General features: G+C 43.4%; 1 protein-coding gene across 1 annotated transcript; it reads left to right on the top strand.

Moving 5' to 3' along the window:
* The first annotated feature begins 752 nt into the window (after window positions 1–752).
* On the top strand, window positions 753–17,430 carry LOC121578697 (zinc finger E-box-binding homeobox 2-like). The gene is made up of 10 exons (XM_041893085.1): window positions 753–963; window positions 7,508–7,834; window positions 12,083–12,316; window positions 12,728–12,942; window positions 13,200–13,308; window positions 13,567–13,671; window positions 13,756–14,999; window positions 15,210–15,440; window positions 15,733–15,916; window positions 16,287–17,430. Exons 2-10 carry the CDS (start codon window positions 7,786–7,788, stop codon window positions 16,916–16,918), a joined length of 3,003 nt encoding a protein of 1,000 aa, XP_041749019.1. The 5' UTR covers window positions 753–963; window positions 7,508–7,785; the 3' UTR covers window positions 16,919–17,430.
* Window positions 17,431–18,193: the final 763 nt, after the last annotated feature.

The raw sequence follows: 18,193 nt of genomic DNA, 5'->3' as shown, positions 1-18,193 counted from the left end.
GAGACCGAAGGGAGCAAAGGTCTTGGCTGTTGAAACGTTGGTTATAAAATTATTGCATCTGAGCTCCTAGTGTTCGGTTCTCCTTTTCTTTTTCAAGTGTTCTACTCCGCTTGCCAGCACCTCGCCTAAACAGGTATGCGTTTCTTTCGCCTCCTGATTGGCCATCCCAGTAGCACAGTTTATAGCGTGAATGTTCACAAGATTCAGACTGCTCTTCTGCAGCAATACGACATTGTGGCCTACTGTACAGTGCATCAGGGCAAGTGTTTCTAAAAGTCTGACGGTAGTGTGCCTAAAATATACACACTTATTTTACCATCAATAGACAGACACTTGTTCTATCATTACTCTACTGTAAGAATGTTATAAAGCTGCAGGTAAGTATAAGGATGATGTAAGGGTTTATCAACATGAATTTGATGCAGAGTAATTATTTAGGATTTATTTTCCACTTCTATCACCAACCAATTGAACAATAAAAATGGTTGTTCTGCATATTAGTTGAATATGTGTGGTAGGTACAGTAGTTGATGTCTAATCTATTACCAGTTTATAATTTAGAGACAAATAGACATATTTTATATACTGAATGCTTTGATATAATGTCCTGGTTCCCTCTCTGCAATGTGGCCTTGCTCTCTCTGTGTGTGCTATCAGACCAGGCCAAGCGAGGCCAGAAAGAGCAGTGGACCTGCCTGCCTCCCTGACAGACTGACAGTGTTGATAGAAGAGCTGGAGTGGGAGGTGTTTGTTGTTAGATGTGGTGCCTCTGACTCATTGCAAGAATGTCAAATAGCTGCTTTGGTATTTGTTATAATTCAGACATTGCGTTGCGTTAGTGTTTTGGGCTAGTTGATCTCTAAAATGTCCTAAATAGTCCTCTTTATCATCATCATCATCATCATTGCTGAACTTCTGGATTAATACAGTATGGATCTTCTGTCTGTGCTGCTGCCATCATAGGTAGGCTACTGTAACTATTTCCTGCTTGCTCCTGCATGTGTGTCTCTGTCTAAAAATGGGGCTTGTGTAACATAGCATTTCATCTTTTGGTTATTGTGAGAGAAATGGTATCTTGTCTATGAGGGAGTTTGTTTGTTTTTCAAAACCTTATATTGGAGAAAAAAAAAGTCATTATTCGTATCTTCATCTAAAACATTCCCTGTATCAATTATTTTTTTTAATTTATTTTTTTGAACTTGCACAAGAAAAGTACATTCATGTAGAGTTGTATCACTATACTGTACAAGCAGGTGTTTTGCTCGCCCACCTTTACAATTTCCTCTGTGTCTTGAGAAATACTGCTGCCATTACTGTCATTGTGGCCTCCTCTCCTATACCTTGCATGTGGTAACACAGCTGTAAAATTGTGAATTTCATTTCTATTTCTTCAGAGAGTTGAGAAACATATTTATTTTATTGATGTTATATTGAACAACAGTTGGCTGTATGAAAACGCTTGTTTACGGCTGCCCCAATGGCATCTATGCCATGTCTGATTGTGCTAAGTATAGGCATGCAGATATTTGGAATGTGTACATTTGACATTTTATCCAAATTGTTCACCCCTTTAGTATCACCCCTTTAATTATTCTGAAATACGGTTTAAAATACTGAGCCATTTTACTAATGTAACTGTCCCACACGAGGAAATCGAGGAGGAGACTGTGGATCTGTCTCCGTCCGTTAGGGCGTTAGTCACGCGCGATATATCAGACACCACTGGCCTGTTAGGACGAAACTTGTGTGAATGATGCATTTTGCCATAGAGATTCGGCATTTACAAAATTACACTGAATGGCCCAAGGCGGAAACTATAGTAATTAACTGAAATGTGCTAGTCACACGCAATATCTCAATTGACCCAACAGGGGGCAGTGCATCATTTGTGGGGGTCGACATGTTTACTGTTGCCTTGTTGTTTTATCATTGCATTGCGTGTCAGATTCCTCAAGATCAATATTAATTTAAAATCAACAAAATATGCTTAATCTTCCTATTTTTTCATCCATCTTTTTAGCTGTAATGCTGAATTAATTTACTGTCATATAGATTGGTATTTTATTTCCTTAGAAGTCATCAAGTCTGTGCAAATCTCCTAACCTCATAAATATTGTCAGAGTATAATTTATGTTTAGAATAAAATCAAAATGAGGAACAAATTGAAACAAATATTATTTCAATTTCATTATATATTACAATATTTTCCATTGTAATATTTGAGTGAACCATCTTTTTATAATGTAATTTTAATAATAGAGTTTGAAATATATACAGTGAAGTCCAAAAGTATTTGGACAGTGACAAATGTTTTGGTGTTTTGGCTCTGTACTCCAGCACTTAGGATTTGAAATGATACAATGACTATGAGGTTAAAGTGCAGACATTCAGCTTTAATTTTCATCGATATCGGGTGACCGTTTAGAAATTACATCACTTTTTGTACATAGTCCCCCCATTTTAGGGAACTAAAAGTATTTGGACAAATTCACAAAATAATTGTCACCCTTGATAAAGATGAGCAAAAAAGACTGTAAAAACATTTTGAGAAATATTGCTCAGAGAAAGAGATTTTGTTTAAAAAGTAATACAAATAAATAAATAAAATGTTGTGGTCAAAATTATTGGCACCCCTGTTTTCAATACTCTAGCAACCTCCCCTTGCGAGGATAACGACACTGAGCCTTTTTCTAAAATGTTTTATGAGATTGGAGAACACGTTGGGAGGGATCTTAGACCACACAGAATTCTTCAGAGCCTTTATATCCTTCGTCTGCGCTTATGGACTGCCCTCTTTAATTCAGACCACAGGTTTTCAATAGGGTTCAAGTCCGGACACTAAGATCGCCATTGCAAAATTTTGATTTTGTGGTCAATTAACTATTTGTTTGTGGATTTTGATTAGTGCTTGGGGTTATTGTCTTGCTGGAAGATCAATTTGCGGCCAAGCGTCACCCTCGTGGCAGAGGCAACCGGGTTTCTGGCTAAAAAGTCAGGGTACTTGGTATAGTTCATGATGCCGTTGACCTTAAAAAGGGCCCCAGGACCAGTGGAAGCAAAATAGCCCCATAACATCAAAGATCCACCACCATATTTTACCACCAATTTGTTATTAATTTGGTGGTGGTGCATCTTTGATGTTATGGGGCTATATTGTTCTCCAATCTCATAAAACATTTTAGGAAAAGTATTGGTGTCGTTATACTCGCATGGGTAAGGTGCTGGAGTACTGAAAACAGCGGTGGCAATAATTTTTAGACCTATCTTGTTTAGATTTTATTTGTTTACTTCTTAAACTAAATCTCTTTCTCTGAGCAGGTGTATTAGTATAAAATAATTTAATTTTCCAAATGTTTGGAGCATTTATTTATTTTATACAGTCTTTTTTGCTCATCTTTATCAAGGGTGCCAATAATTATGGAACCCACTGTATATGTGCATTAAAGTAGACTAAAGTAGACTAGTAAATCATTTATTGTGCCATTTTGTAGTCACTTTTATTGTAAATATGAATAGAATAGGTTTCTGAACACTTCTACATTAATGTGGATGCTACCATGATTACGGATAATCCTGAATGAATCGTGAATAACGATGAGTGAGAAAGTTACAGAGGCACACATATCATACCCCTAAGACATGCTAACCTCTCACCATTACCAATAACAGGGGAGGTTAGCATTTTATATCATACCCCTCAAGACATGCTAACCTCTCACCATTACCAATAACAGGGAGAGGTTAGCATTTTTTTCTGGGGGGTTATGATATTTATACCTCTGTAACTTTCTCACTCATCTGTAATACAAAACAATAAAAAATGTGTCACTGACCAAATACTTTTGGACCTCACTGTATGCTTTATTGTTGGGTTATAACAGAGTTACAGGGACCTTTATCTCATGTATGAACAGTACCAATTTAATTGACTTATCAAAGCAAGTATTCAGCTGCGTTCCCAAAAAGTTTTGGTAATAATGCATTTATACACCTTTGTAATGACGGACTGACAGAGAATGGAGTAGGCTGCAGAATTGTTTTAAATTTAAACTCGCATATAGTCAAATTTAACGTCAACTTTGTTGCCACACCACGTTGTATAATATCTTGCTACAGTACGGTATATGGCTCCAGAGTTAGGCTTGTTAGCTCCTACTGTATCTCCCTTCACTGATATCTAGCTGAGCTGTGGAAAGACAGAGAGACTACATTACATTCCTTTTACAGGGGATGAAATTGTGATCAAATCTGTTTCCTGAAATGACGGGAGGGAGGGAGGTACAACTATATGGTCCATGTTACAGCATGTTGTTGAGACGAGACTCTTATCCCTGAAGGGATTTCTCTGTAAGACATATAGTACATCCCAAATCACACCCTACTTGCTATATAGTGCACTACCTTTGACCAGGGCCCATAAGGCTCTGGTCCAAAGTAGTGCACTATGTAGGGAGTAGGGTGCCATTTGGGCACAGTCATACAGTCAGTCCCCAACCTACCAGTGAGAGGGAGAATTCTGGTCTGGTCCACATTACCTCCCAAATTGGATTTAATTTTCTCTCCGATAACAGTGAGTGACACTGCACTGCATGTGCTGTCATTAAAGCAGCATCGCACAACCTGACCTGGGGATGGCTTTCATTATCTGCACACTTGATATATTTATTTGGATAGCGAGTGCATTCTTCACAGACTCTTTTATATTGAGTAAGAACCAATAAATCCAAGAGAGGTTGAACAGTGCAAGGGCTGGGAAGGAGAAGAGAGGAGAGAAGGAGTGAAAGGGAGAAGGAGAGGAGAGGAATTGGAGAGTAGAACACAGCTGAGAACAAAGGACAACTGCCATTTTGCATGTTTCGTGGGATGGAATGCCTGAGTCATATTGTAACCTTTTATTGCGCTACACTCTGCTGCATCATGGTTGAGGCTGTCGATCAGTCAGCCCTCAGGGGACTGTTTTGAAGACTGTCTGAGAACGATAACACTCACCATATTCATATCTACATCACTGTGCTGTGGTGTTGTGTCAGTCGTACCTTGACAGTACTGACACTAGCTTCCGTGATTAGACAGACAGAGGAGGCCTATCAATATCTCCCTCTGTTCTTCTAATATCTGGTAGGGCAGTGAAGAGTAAACTTCTTTAATACAGAGTTCATGACTAGTGAAATTCAGCCGGAGCATGCATTTACTGTGAGAGAGCAGAGCGAAGCTGAGGATGCTGGAAATTAAATAGCTGCATTTCTGGGCTGCCCCTCGAGCCCACCAGCCCACTTTTTCACGACAGTCAAAGCATCACAGTCATAACGGTAAAGGTCATGTCTGAATTTAGTCACCTCAGCTCTTCTGTATATGCAGTCAGTGAGAATGATACAAGTGTGACCCATCGAGATTACTCATTTGACCAATACTTTCTTCTTCTAAAATGGCAGTGGGCTCCCCAAACATGAACTCATCTGCTTACTCACTGTGTGTGAACACAATCACAAACATAAGACATAGAAACCTAGGGGGTCATTTCAATTTAAATAAAAGAGAAGAGAATAGAATTCCAGTCATACCTGGAGTCATTCCTTGGAGATTGAAATATAAAACACAGGTTCATCAATAGCCTGTTACAATGTACTCATAGCAAAGCTGCAAGTAATTCACATGCAACCCTTTCACTCTGTGTTCAGTAAGGTTATGCATATGAACTGAATACAGGCCAGTGATTAATTCCATGACTTCATAAAAGTAAATAATTAAAAATCTCATTCAAAGTTTGTACACATGATGTACTGTACAAACCCCTCTCTGACTTCTCATGTTATAGGGTGTCAACCTTTGTGTTTATGTTTACAACGTATGTTTGTGTTTATAACAAAACATATTTTGTTTGTGTTTGACTTCATTTGACGTCACATGAACAGTAGGAGTTTTACACAAGTTAACAAACTGTAGGATCACATGTTCACTTTGCCAACACTGCTCCTATCAGTGCCAATTCAGCACATACTGTATCCTGTGGAAAACATTGGCAAAGTCACACACATCAGAGCTCTTTAGTGAAGGGTTATATGCAATGATGTATATAAACCCATAAAAGGGAACGGTTCTCTGCAGTGCTAGACACATCAAAGTGAATGTATGGTTCTATGTGGTAATGATTAGATATTGCCAATGCAGTCATAGCAAAGCTGAAAATTATTCCCACTTTATATATTTAAATGCCATTTAGCAGACGCTTTTATCGAAAGCATCTGACAGTCATGCCTGCGTATATTTTACCTATGGGTGAGCCCATGAATTGAACCCACTACCCTGGCATTACAAGCGCCATGCTCTACCAACTGAGCTACAATTCATAATTCTGATGCAACACTTTCGTTCAATGTCTGTACACATACAGTACACATGCTCTACAAAACCATGTGTGAGTTCTAATTTTATCAGGGGCGCAAGTTTGGTTTTAGAAGTGGGGGGGACATAACTTTTTAATTTATTTTTTAAACTCCAGTCGGATAAACACTCCAAACAGCCTACCCGACCGCTCGGAGGCGTCCGCATGGTCCTAAAGCACACCGTTGACCCGTTTTGTATCACATTCCAATGATAAAACTGGGGGGGACAAAAATGCAATTTCAGAACGTGGAGGGGGGGGGGGACATGTCCCCGCCGTCCCCAGTGAAAGTTGTGCCCCTGAATTTAATAGTTTATGAACTGTCGTGTTTTTGTTTGGCTTTGTTTGAAGTGACATACACAGTTTCACAGAGACGCAAAAAGAGACATACATAAACACATATTTTCCTGTGCCAACGCTGTGCCTAAAAGAGCTCCCTGTTCAAAAGTAAAGGGTTCTATGCAATGATGTATATAAACCCATCAAAGTGAATGTATGGTTCTATGTGGTAATGATTAGCCAATCAGAGTGAGGGGAAAGAGAGAGACCTCAGAGGAGTTTGGGAAATACGAGTCTACAGTTGAAATCCCCTGCATGTGTTTGTGATCCTCATTTATTGTCTCCACGATGGGAGAAAGTGGCTTTTACGGTCCCTCTCAAATTTGTGTGTGTGCGTGTGTGTGTGTGTGCGTGCCTGCATGTGTGTGTGTTTGATAATAATTTATTGTCTCCACGATGGGAGAATGTGGCGGTGGATAAAATAGCATTCTCACACTATGATGCTGTTGTATACACTCTCCAGTTATTTCTGTGCATTTTGTGTTTTTAACTGTTCTTTCACCTGTGTTAGATATGTCAGTAACACAACTTCAACAATAAGAGGAGAGTTCTATTAACCCTTTGAAAATAGTCACCACTTGAACTAATAATATAACTATTGAGGGTAATTACATGGTTGCAAGGTTTTAAATGTAAGGTTTATTTTATATTGTAATTTTATAGTACTTTCTTTCCTCTGGTATTAAGGCAATAGAAGTAGACTCTTAATTCATTTTAGATTCTAAAGAGAGTGAAATAAAATCCCCCCCCCACCCCCTCTCTCTCTCTCTCACTCACTCTCGACAGTGGACATTGAGCAGGTCAGTTCACTGGGCTCGGAGGGGGAGGATGGTGATGAGGTGGGTTTGTGGAGCCTAGAGGTCCAGGACTACCAGGCCAGCCTGGACAAGACCAGTCTGACCCCCAGCGAGGGAGAGGGGGACGGGGAGGGGACCGAGCCAGAAGGCAGCCCCAGCCCTAGGGGCCACTCAACTCAGCCCCACAACCTAAGCCTCAGCCCCAGCCCCAGAGGGGGCCACTGGGAAGAGGAGGCTGAGGAGGAGGGCCCTGGGAGTGGGCTAACCATGGAGGACATGGATGGCGAGAAGGAGCATGGATCACTCAAGACCTATAGTAAGCTTATCAACAAAGTTCACACTTTTTCTTCTTCAGTCTTGGTTTGTCGCTATTGTCTCATGGACAGACTACGTAAACATGGATGGTACATTAGATCTGTCATGAGATAATGAGCAGTATTAGTTCTGGTGGTTCGGACAAATCACGATTTTGCAGGTTTTTGCATCTTTCGAATTTTGGAAGGGGAGAGGACATTTGGCCCATAGAGCTCTTTGTTCTGGTTCCGATACTCGTTCTATGTCTTCTCTTAACATATATGGACAAGAACTTAATCGAGCATCTGACCAATTATGCAAGACTTTAGTTCTGGGTTAACCGAGATTTGTTTGTCCCAAATATCCCAAATGGCACCCTATATAGTACACTACTACCATAGGGCTCTGGTCAAAAGTAGTGTACTAAACTGAACAAAAATATAAACACAACATGTAAAGTGTTTCATGAGCTGAAATAAAAGATCCCAGAAATGTTCAATATGCACAAAAAGCTTATTTCTCTAAAATGTTGTGCACAAATTTGTTTACATCCCTGTTAGTGAGCATTTCTCCTTTGTCAAGATAAACCATCCACCTGACAGGTGTGACATATCAAGAAGCTAATTCAACAGCATGATCATTACAAAGGTGCACCTTGTGCTGGGGACAATAAAAGGCCACTCTAAAATGTGCAGTTTTGTCACACAACACAATGCCACGGATGTCTCAGGTTTAGAGGGAGTGTGCAATTGGCATGCTGACTGCAGGAATGTCCTCCAGAGCTGTTGCCAGAGAATTGAATGTTCATTTCTCTACCATATGCTACCTCCAACGTCATTTTAGAGAACTTGGCAGTACGTCCAACTGGCCTAACAACCGCAGACCACGTGTATGGCGATGTGTGGGCGAGTGGCTTGCTGATGTCAACGTGGTGAACAGATGCCCCATGGTGGCGGTGGGGTTCTGGTATGGGCAGGTATAAGCGACGGACAACAAACACAATTGCATTTTCTCGATTGCAATTTTAATGCACAGAGATACCGTGACGAGATCCTGAGGGCCATTGTCGTGCCATTAATCCGCCACCATCACCTCATGTTTCAGCATTATAATGCATAGTCCCATGTCACAAGGATCTGTACACAATTCCTGGAAGCTGAAAATGTCCCAGTTCTTCCATGGCCTGCATACTTACCGGACATATCACCAATTGAGCATGTTTGGGATGCTCTGGATCGAGGTGTACAACAGTGTGTTCCAGTTCCCGCCAATATTCAGCAACTTCGCACAGCAATTGAAGAGGAGTGGGAAAACATTCCACAGGCCAGAATTAACAGCCTGATCCACTCTATGCGAAGGAAATGTGTCGCGCTGCATGAGGCAAATGGTGGTCACACCAGATACTGACTGGTTTTCTGATCCACGCCCCAACTTTTTTTTAAAGGTATCTGTGACCAACAGATGTATATCTGTATTCCCAGTCATGTTAAATACATATATTAAGGCCTAATGAGTTCATTTCAATTGACTGATTTCCTTATATGAACTGTAACCCAGTAAAATCGTTGAAATTGTTGCATGTTGCGTTTATATTTTTGTTCAGTATATACAGTGCATTCGGTAAGTATTCAGACCCCTTGACTTTTTCCACATTTTGTTACATTACAGCCTTATTCTAAAATATATTTTTTTTTCTCATCAATCTACAAACAATACCTTATAATGACAAAGCAAAAACAGTTTTAAAATTTTTTTTGCAAGTGTATTAAAAATGAAAAACAGAAATACCTTATTTACATAAGTATTCAGACCCTTTGCTAAGAGATTCGAAATTGAGCTCAGGTGCATCCTGTTTCCATTGATAATCATTGAGATGTTTCTACAACTTGATTGGAGTCCACCTGTGGTAAATTCAATTGATTGGACATTATTAGGAAAGGCACACACCTGTCTATATAAGGCCCCACAATTGACAGTGCATGTCAGAGCAAAAACCAAGCCATGAAGTCGAAGGAATTGTCAGTGGAGCTCCGAGACAGGATTGTGTCGAGGCACAGATCTGGGGAAGGGTACCAAAAAATGTCTGCAGCATTGAAGGTCCCTAAGAACACAGTGGCCTCCATCATTCTTAAATGGAAGAAGTTTGGAACCACCAAGACTCTTCCTAGAGCTGGCCACCCAGCCAAACTGAGCAATCGGGGGAGAAGGGCCTTGTTCAGGGAGGTGACCAAGAACCCTATGGTCACTCTGACAGAGCTCCAGAGTTCCTCTGTGGAGATGGGAGAACCTTCCAGAAGGACAACCATCTCTGCAGCACTCCACCAATCAGCCTTTATGGTAGACTGGACAGACGGAAGCCACACCTCAGTAAAAGGCACATGACAGCCCGCTTGGAGTTTGCCAAAAGGCACCTAAAGTCTCTCAGACCATGAGAAACAAGATTCTCTGGTCTGATGAAACCAAGATTGAACTCTATGGCCTGAATGCCAAGCGTCACGTCTGGAGGAAACCTGGCACCATCCCTACGGTGAAGCATGGTGGTGGCAGCATCATGCTGTGGGGATGTTTTTCAGAGGCAGGGACTAGGAGACTAGTCAGGATCGAGGGAAATATGAATGGAGCAAAGTACAGAGAGATCCTTGATTAAAACCTGCTCCAGAGCACTGAGGACCTCAGACGGAGGCGAAGGTTCACCTTCCAACAGGACAACGACCCTAAGCACACAGCCAAGACAACGCAGGAGTGGCCTCGGGACAAGTCTCTGAATGTCCTTGAGTGGCCCAGCCAGAGCCCGGACTTGAATCCGATCAAACATCTCTGGAGAGACCTGAAAATAGCTGTGCAGCAACGCTCCCCATCCAACCTGACAGAGCTTGAGAGGATCTGCAGAGAAGAATGGGAGAAACTCCCCAAATGCAGGTGTGCCAAGCTTGTAGCGTCATACCCAAGAAGACTCAAGGCTGTAATCGTTGCCAAAGGTGCTTCAACAATGTACTGAGTAAAGGGTCTGAATACTTATGTAAATGTGATATTTCAGTTTTTATTTGTTAATACATTTCCAAACATTTCTAAAAACCAGTTTTTGCTTAGTCATTATGGGGTACTGTGTGTAGATTGATGGGGGGGGGGGGACTATTTAATTCATTTCAGAATAAGGCTGTAACGTAACAAAATGTGGAAAAAGTAAAAGGGTCTGTGTACTTTCCGAATGGACTGTATAAGTTATTGAGTGACATGGTCTTTGAATATGCTGCAGCATAACAAAAGAGTCATCCCACCACAATGTCACAATATTTCCATGCATCAAAGAGGTGACATTAACCGTACCGAAATCAGAATGGAGCAGAATCTGAGAAGCTTTCCCTTTCATTTAGCTCAGACACACACACACACACACACACACACACACACACACACACACACACACACACACACACACACTTTTCTATCACAATCAGAGTGCTCTCCCTCTCTCCTCTCTCACCTCATGTGATTTGGCTGTGCCTGATGAATGCAAAGCCCAGTTTTTACAACACTCAACCACACAGGCGCTTCCCTCACCACATGAAGAACAGATCGAAATATGCCAACATCTGCAAACATTTGAAAAATCTGTCACAGGCAGGCAGCTCAGTGCAGAGCAGAGCACTCTGATTGTGATAGAAAGCAGAGCGCCCTCTCGTCTGTCTTCTTCTCTTTACATTAATAATATAATAATAATAATAATATGCCATTTAGCAGACACTTTTATCCAAAGCGACTTACAGTCATGTGCGCATACATTTTTACATTACATTACATCTGTGGGTTTCTCTGCCTGTTATTGCACTCAATGGGAAAAGCTTCTGGGCTATCCCTGCTGATGCCCAGAGCAGACAAGTTCTCGCTTTCATAGTTGTTCATAAAATTCAAAACACAGTGTAACTATGTATTTTATCTAAGAGGGTTAAACAATGGTGAAATATTCTCTATGTAGTGCACTACGTTAGACCAGAGTAGTGCACTTCATAGAAAATAGTGTCATTGTGAATGTGCCCTCTCTCTCTCTCTGTTCCATTTTGTGCACTAGATATGGAACCAGACCAGTTGACTATTAATGAAATGCACTACACATAAAATACTGTCATTTGGGATTTGCTCACAGTCTCTGTTCATATCATATCATTACACATATCATATTTAAGCAATAGGGCATGAGAGTCTATGGTTTATTTTTGGGTTATTCTTAGGCACGGCACACGTCTTTATCCCCTATCGCTCTTTTTCCCAGCAGGTCAGAGGTCAGACAGTCAGGCCCTGGAGGACATGGCCCACTATGACTTCCTGGTGCAGCTGAGAAAGGCATCCTCCCACCAACCTGCCTCCCACCACTACCACCAGCCCCACCAGGCCCCTAATGGCAGCGCTACAGCCCCAGCCATGTATCACCCTGGCAGCCTGAACCTCCACGATGACCCCCTTCCCATCTGGTCTCCTGGGGCGCAGCACTCACCTGAGAGACCAGGTACTGTAGGCTGCTCTCTGTGTCCTTTCACACAAACACACTGCATGTCTCTATCTACTGCATGCTAATAAGGCTCGTTTTCCAGGTAGACTACTGTCTGTCTGCTTTCACACAAACACACTGCACATCTCTATCTACTGCATGCTAATAAGGCTCGTTTTCCAGGTAGACTACTGTCTGTCTGCTTTCACACAAACACCTTTCTCGTAATCTCTGCTTATACGGCCTGTAAGGCTTTCTACAAGATTCATAGAGCTACTTTTTTCAGAATTGCAGGGGGGGGGGGGGAATATGAAGCCTTTCTTTAGAGACCTATAGATATACGTATGTAGATATAGGTTGAGGACTGGACATTGTATCTTCGTGATGGTTTAGTTCACCCTCTTTCTCTCTGGTGTGTGTGTACCCTAGATGGCGTCCCTCTGAGTCCTGATGCTATGAGGAACCTTCAGGCGTGTCCTTTCTGCCAGCGCACCTACCACCGCGGTGCGTCTCTACGCGAGCACATCAAGTTCTGCCACGAGCGGGACGGGGGGCACATGGTGTGCCCGGTCTGTGGGTACACTGCCCACTATAGGGCACAGATAGAACGACACATGGCACTGCACAGTCAGGAAGAGGATAAGGTGAGAGACTGGGAGAAATATAAAATCATTCTTTGGAGTCCATCTACTACAAGGTGGCACTCTTTTTAATCGTATTTTGAGCCGGATATGAACCAGCGACCTAATGACTCTGAAAATAGTGTTGTGTTAGTTCATCTAGTTTGACTGTTGAACAGGCATGATATGCAATGTCAATCTCGAGCTGATTCTCAATCTCTAGAAGGCAGGCCTACTGATTTGACTGTATGTATGATTGTGTCTCTGTGTGATTGGTGCAGCACCCTGGGTCTGACCATGGCATAGAGAGCAGGAAGTTCAAGTGTCTTCAGTGTGGAAAAGCCTTCAAGTACAAACACCATCTCAAAGAGCACCTCCGCATCCACAGTGGTAAGGAAAAGGACAATCCAAATCAATCCTGTCAAATTTACGTTGTGTCAAATAAGGTACTGTAGGAACTGTACAATCTTATATAGATAGCGCCTTATGTACACATAGGTTTATGATAGGAGGGCAGAAGAGCAGGATCTGCTCTATAAAGTCTTATATGTTTTTTGACAATCAAATTGTTCTATAAAGTCTATATCAAATGTTTTCTGAACTGTAGTATCTTTGATTGATATTCCGTATCTGTGCATCTTCCTTTAGGTGAGAAACCGTATGAGTGCTCCAATTGCAAGAAGCGTTTCTCTCACTCCGGCTCCTACAGCTCACACCTCAGCAGTAAGAAGTGCCTGACCGGAGGAGGAGGAGGCAGCGGAGGAGGAGGCGGCAGCGGAGGAGGAGGAGGCAGCGGAGGAGGAGAAGGCAGCGGAGGAGGAGGAGGCAGCGGAGGAGGAGAAGGCAGCGGAGGAGGAGGAGGGGGGAGCTATAACAACGGACATGGCCACCATGGGGCTTACTACTCCTCCCCTGCGTCGCCCTCTGCAGGTAGTGGAAGGAACAGAAGTGGGATGGGCTCTCCCTACCCTCCCCACAACCAGGAGGGACGTCCTCCAATGGGGTTAGAGAGGAACCTGTACCTCACTGGAGACCATGGTACGGGTCTCCTCCGGGGCCAGGAGCTGGGCAGGGAGATGGGCCGGCGGTGGGACCCCGCGCCGGAGCGCTTTCTCCGGGCCAACGTGTTCAAGGGGACCACCCTGCTGCCGTATCTCCATGCCAGCTCTGGGGGAAAGTTTGAGAAGATGCTGCAGGAGATGCTGCACAGGGAGGAGGGGGGGTCTGTCTCAGCCAGGGAGGAGGGGGGACTGGGGGTTCACAATGGAGGGAGAGACGGGATGGCATCGCCGGAGGGTCCGTTGAAACTAAAACGCGACCGTGCTGGCTCGGGTGAGCCCCAGGGGGTAGGTGGAGGGGTAACATGTCGTTGGTGCTCCCAGCTCTTTCCCAGCCCCGCCATCTTACTCCAGCACGAGCGCTACCTCTGTAAGATTTACCGGAAGGCCATGGAGGTGTCTGAGGATCCTCAAAGAAAAAACCACCTCTCTCCCTACTACTTCTCCACCAGACCCCCTCTCCACCCACCACCACCAGATAACCACAAACCCCCAATGATGACCAACGGTTTCCCTAAAGACAAGTCTCCTCTCCAGAGACCCAGCTGGAACTCTGTCCCTCAGCAGCTGCTGGTCGCCATGCACTCCCCCCTCCAGCCCAGCCCAGACTCACTTGCCATGAGGTCCTATTGGTCCAGCCAGGAGAGTGGCGGCAGCCCTGGCCAACCAGCACCAACCAGCCCTGCTACAGACATGTCATCCCCTCCCCCATTGGGGCGAAGACGGGTCCCCTCTTCAGGGTTCGGCTCGCACCTCTGCCTGGACCTGTCCACTGCCATCCTCGCCACTCCTGCAAGCCGAGTCGCCCCCCAGGGAAGGACCCACCGGTCGGGTAGCTCCGAGAATGACCAACCCCTGGATCTCTCCCTCCCCAAGCCCCAGGAGGGGAAAGCCCTAGAGGACAGCAAGCCCTGTAAAGGACACCCTCACCGGGGAGAGAAGAGAGAGAAGACCCAGAGAGACCCAGCAGAGAACCAGCACCACCGGAGGCTGAGTCTCAGTCTCAGTCCACCTCCTCACCAGGTAGAGTAGCTGCCCCATGTGCAGTAGCTGATGGGGATCCTAATAAAGTAAACCGGGTGTGTGTGCAGGAGGAGGGGGTACTATTTATGTCTGACTATGTACTGTTGTTTGTTTCCTGCTGTGTTTCTATGCAGTTTATGTATTTCATGTGTGAGCTCTGCTAAGAATTCCCTCCTTAAACGTCAATCTAATCTACTCTAATCCCACCAGCATCCTGCAGTCTACAGCGGCGCTCCTATGTTTGGGGGTTCCATCTACAGTGTCTACCCTCTGTTTAACCCCATGATGCCTGCTGGGCTAGCTGGCTCAGGGCATGAAGGGGTCCCCTCCCTGCCACTCAGCCGTCCAGCTAGCAACCAGGGATTCCTCTCACCCATGACCTACATGATGGAGTCAGACACAGACGCTGTGCTGAAGAGGATCCACCAGGAGAGTTTAATGGTAAAATTAATGTTTTTTCTTAGATGGGCTGACAAATACTGTACATGTTACTTCCAACAGTGTAACTGTATTTCATGTTACCGCCAAGCATAGATATTCCAAACAATGGATTTCACATTGATCTTGTCATGAAAAAAATGGCGTAACCTGGTTAATAGAGACCAGTTGGTTGATCTCTTCTCAGTCAGAACCAGTTTACAATTTGAAAATAACATCCTCAAGATGTCATGTGCCAAAAGTTTGCCCGTTGGGGAGAGACCCCTCGGACTATAAATCTGTGTGTGTCCTGCAGGGTGAGGTGATGGGCCGTGGGGATCTGGACTACCTCTCTCTGATGGAGGAGGGAGGAGAGGGCGAGGGGGGACCAGGGAGGAAGAGACTAAAGAAGACAGACGAAGGCCTGTACGCTTGTGACATCTGTGACAAAACCTTCCAGAAGAGCAGCTCTCTGCTCCGACACAAGTACGAGCACACAGGTACGTACAGAGTCTACTGTAACTATCTTACTCACTTGTTAAAATGTATTTTGAAGCATATGATTTATATTGCTAGAGCATGTTTCTGTTGTATTGCTAAAGTGAGCAAAAGTGTTCCATGATCAGGCAGATGTTATCCGAAACAGAAAAAGGAACTGAACTACATACACATAAAGGTTCTTTAACAATTGCAAAAAAATAAAGGTAGATCAAGAAATTGCCACAGTTACACATCTGGCTCTGTTCTGTTGTATTGCCACAGTTACACATCTGGCTCTGTTCTGTTGTATTGCCACAGTTACACATCTGGCTCTGTTCTGTTGTATTGCCACAGTTACACATCTGGCTCTGTTCTGTTGTATTGCCACAGGTAAGCGTCCTCACGAGTGCAAGATCTGCAAGAAGGCCTTCAAGCACAAGCACCATCTAATTGAACACAGCCGCCTGCACTCTGGAGAGAAGCCCTACCAGTGTGACAAGTGTGGCAAGCGCTTCTCCCACTCCGGCTCCTACTCCCAACACATGAACCATCGGTATGCCTACTGCAGCCTGCACCAGGATCCGGAGGAGGGTGAGGAGCTTTCTCTTACCACAGGAGGGTCCACCGATCTGGGCCACATGGCCGGGGACACCCCCCTTTCCATGGAGGACACCCCAACATTTTTTAGTGACTCCAGTCTAGACGGGGGGATAGGAGGGAGAGTAGATGAAGAAGAGGAGGACGAGACAGACGAGACTAAAGGCGGAAGTATGAAGGAGGCATGTAGTTTGTCAAGGTCAAGGTCTGGTGAGGGGTCCCCTGTGGGGAGGGACAGAGAGAGAGAACAGAGGGAGAGAGACAGAGAGCAGGTTGGCAGACACAATGACGAGAGAGAGAGTGCTGGTCTAGGGACTCACAGACTAGAGACCAACCATCACTGGGACAAAGACTCATTGGAACAAAATGGAGACCAGAACACAGACACATACAAGCTGAGCCCGGAAGCTCCAGTGTCACAATGACAACAGTGGGCAAGTGTGCCAAAACAATGCATCCAGCTACATGTACAAATAATGATTAAGAGCTGTGTGAAAATATATTTTAAAAATGCACTGTTCAAAATAAAGCAAAACTTATTCTATACAGGTACAGTAAGTGACTTCCAATGCAAAGCCATATGAACACAACCAAAATAAGGACCACATAAACAGATAGCATAACATAAAGTGCACAGTAAGAGCCATGGGTATGATATTCACGCTGGTCAGTATGTGAGAATCCACAATATTGACCACTACATATCTGTCACCACAGCTACCAGTTGACCACTTACGACTGGTTTAAGGTAAAGGTAAAGGAGTATGCACTGCAAGGTGATGTTGTTCGTGTTGTTCTGTAGGAAGCAGTGTTGTTCAATGTGTTTCCAGTTGCCTTATCAGTATAATACATTATTTTTTATTTGCCAATACATGTATTCACTTTTGAAGGTTTTTATATTAGATTTTACATCATATTCTCCAAAGACTAAGATGTCTCTCTGTGTCAAACAATTGACCTCTGTGTTTTAAAAAGAATAAGCAATAAATAATAACTATTATTCAAATTAGAATAAAGGATTAAAGATGTATTATTTTTTGCCAAAGCCACAAATTGGTTTAGGATATATCCATTATGACTGTGGTCAGCCCCGCATTAATTATGGACATTAGTATGCAGATAGATTAGTGCCAAATTATGTAAATTAGTTATATTGGCACTAATATACTGTATCTCCATACAAATACAGATTTACCATTGGGTTTCCATGGTGGCTACTGAATGGCTAATACAGTAACTAAAAGATCAACAGGGAAGCCGGTCACTGACTTTTACACTGAGACATTAGGAAGTTGAATGTTGAATGAAAGCCACCCTAAGCCTTGTAAAGTGAATCGACGTCTCTATGCCTTACAGTATCTCTACACACAAGGGGAAAACAAGAGTGTATATATATCAAAAAGAAAATTGTTTTATTTTGTTTTCTTTGAAGAAGGAGCAAATAAATGAAACGTGTACTGCCTCACAAAATGCTCCATATCTCTTAACAGACATGGAGTGGAGTTGCCTTGTCTCTATTAGCAAAACGCAAATACATTGTCTCGCTGTATGAAATATAAGTGCAGTACTATGCTTTTACCACAGTGTAGGTCGTACTAAAGTTGCACTCGAATACATTAGCACCCTTGCATGATTCACTATTTCTTCTGAAATTGAAAAAACGTTTAATGTTCACACATTTATTTGTTTGGTTAACAACT

This window comes from Coregonus clupeaformis, chromosome 12 (genome assembly GCF_020615455.1).
Source record: "Coregonus clupeaformis isolate EN_2021a chromosome 12, ASM2061545v1, whole genome shotgun sequence".
Taxonomy (NCBI): domain Eukaryota; kingdom Metazoa; phylum Chordata; class Actinopteri; order Salmoniformes; family Salmonidae; genus Coregonus; species Coregonus clupeaformis.
The sequence above is the reverse complement of the archived record's forward strand: the minus strand, read 5'-3'. Positions and strand labels throughout refer to the sequence as shown.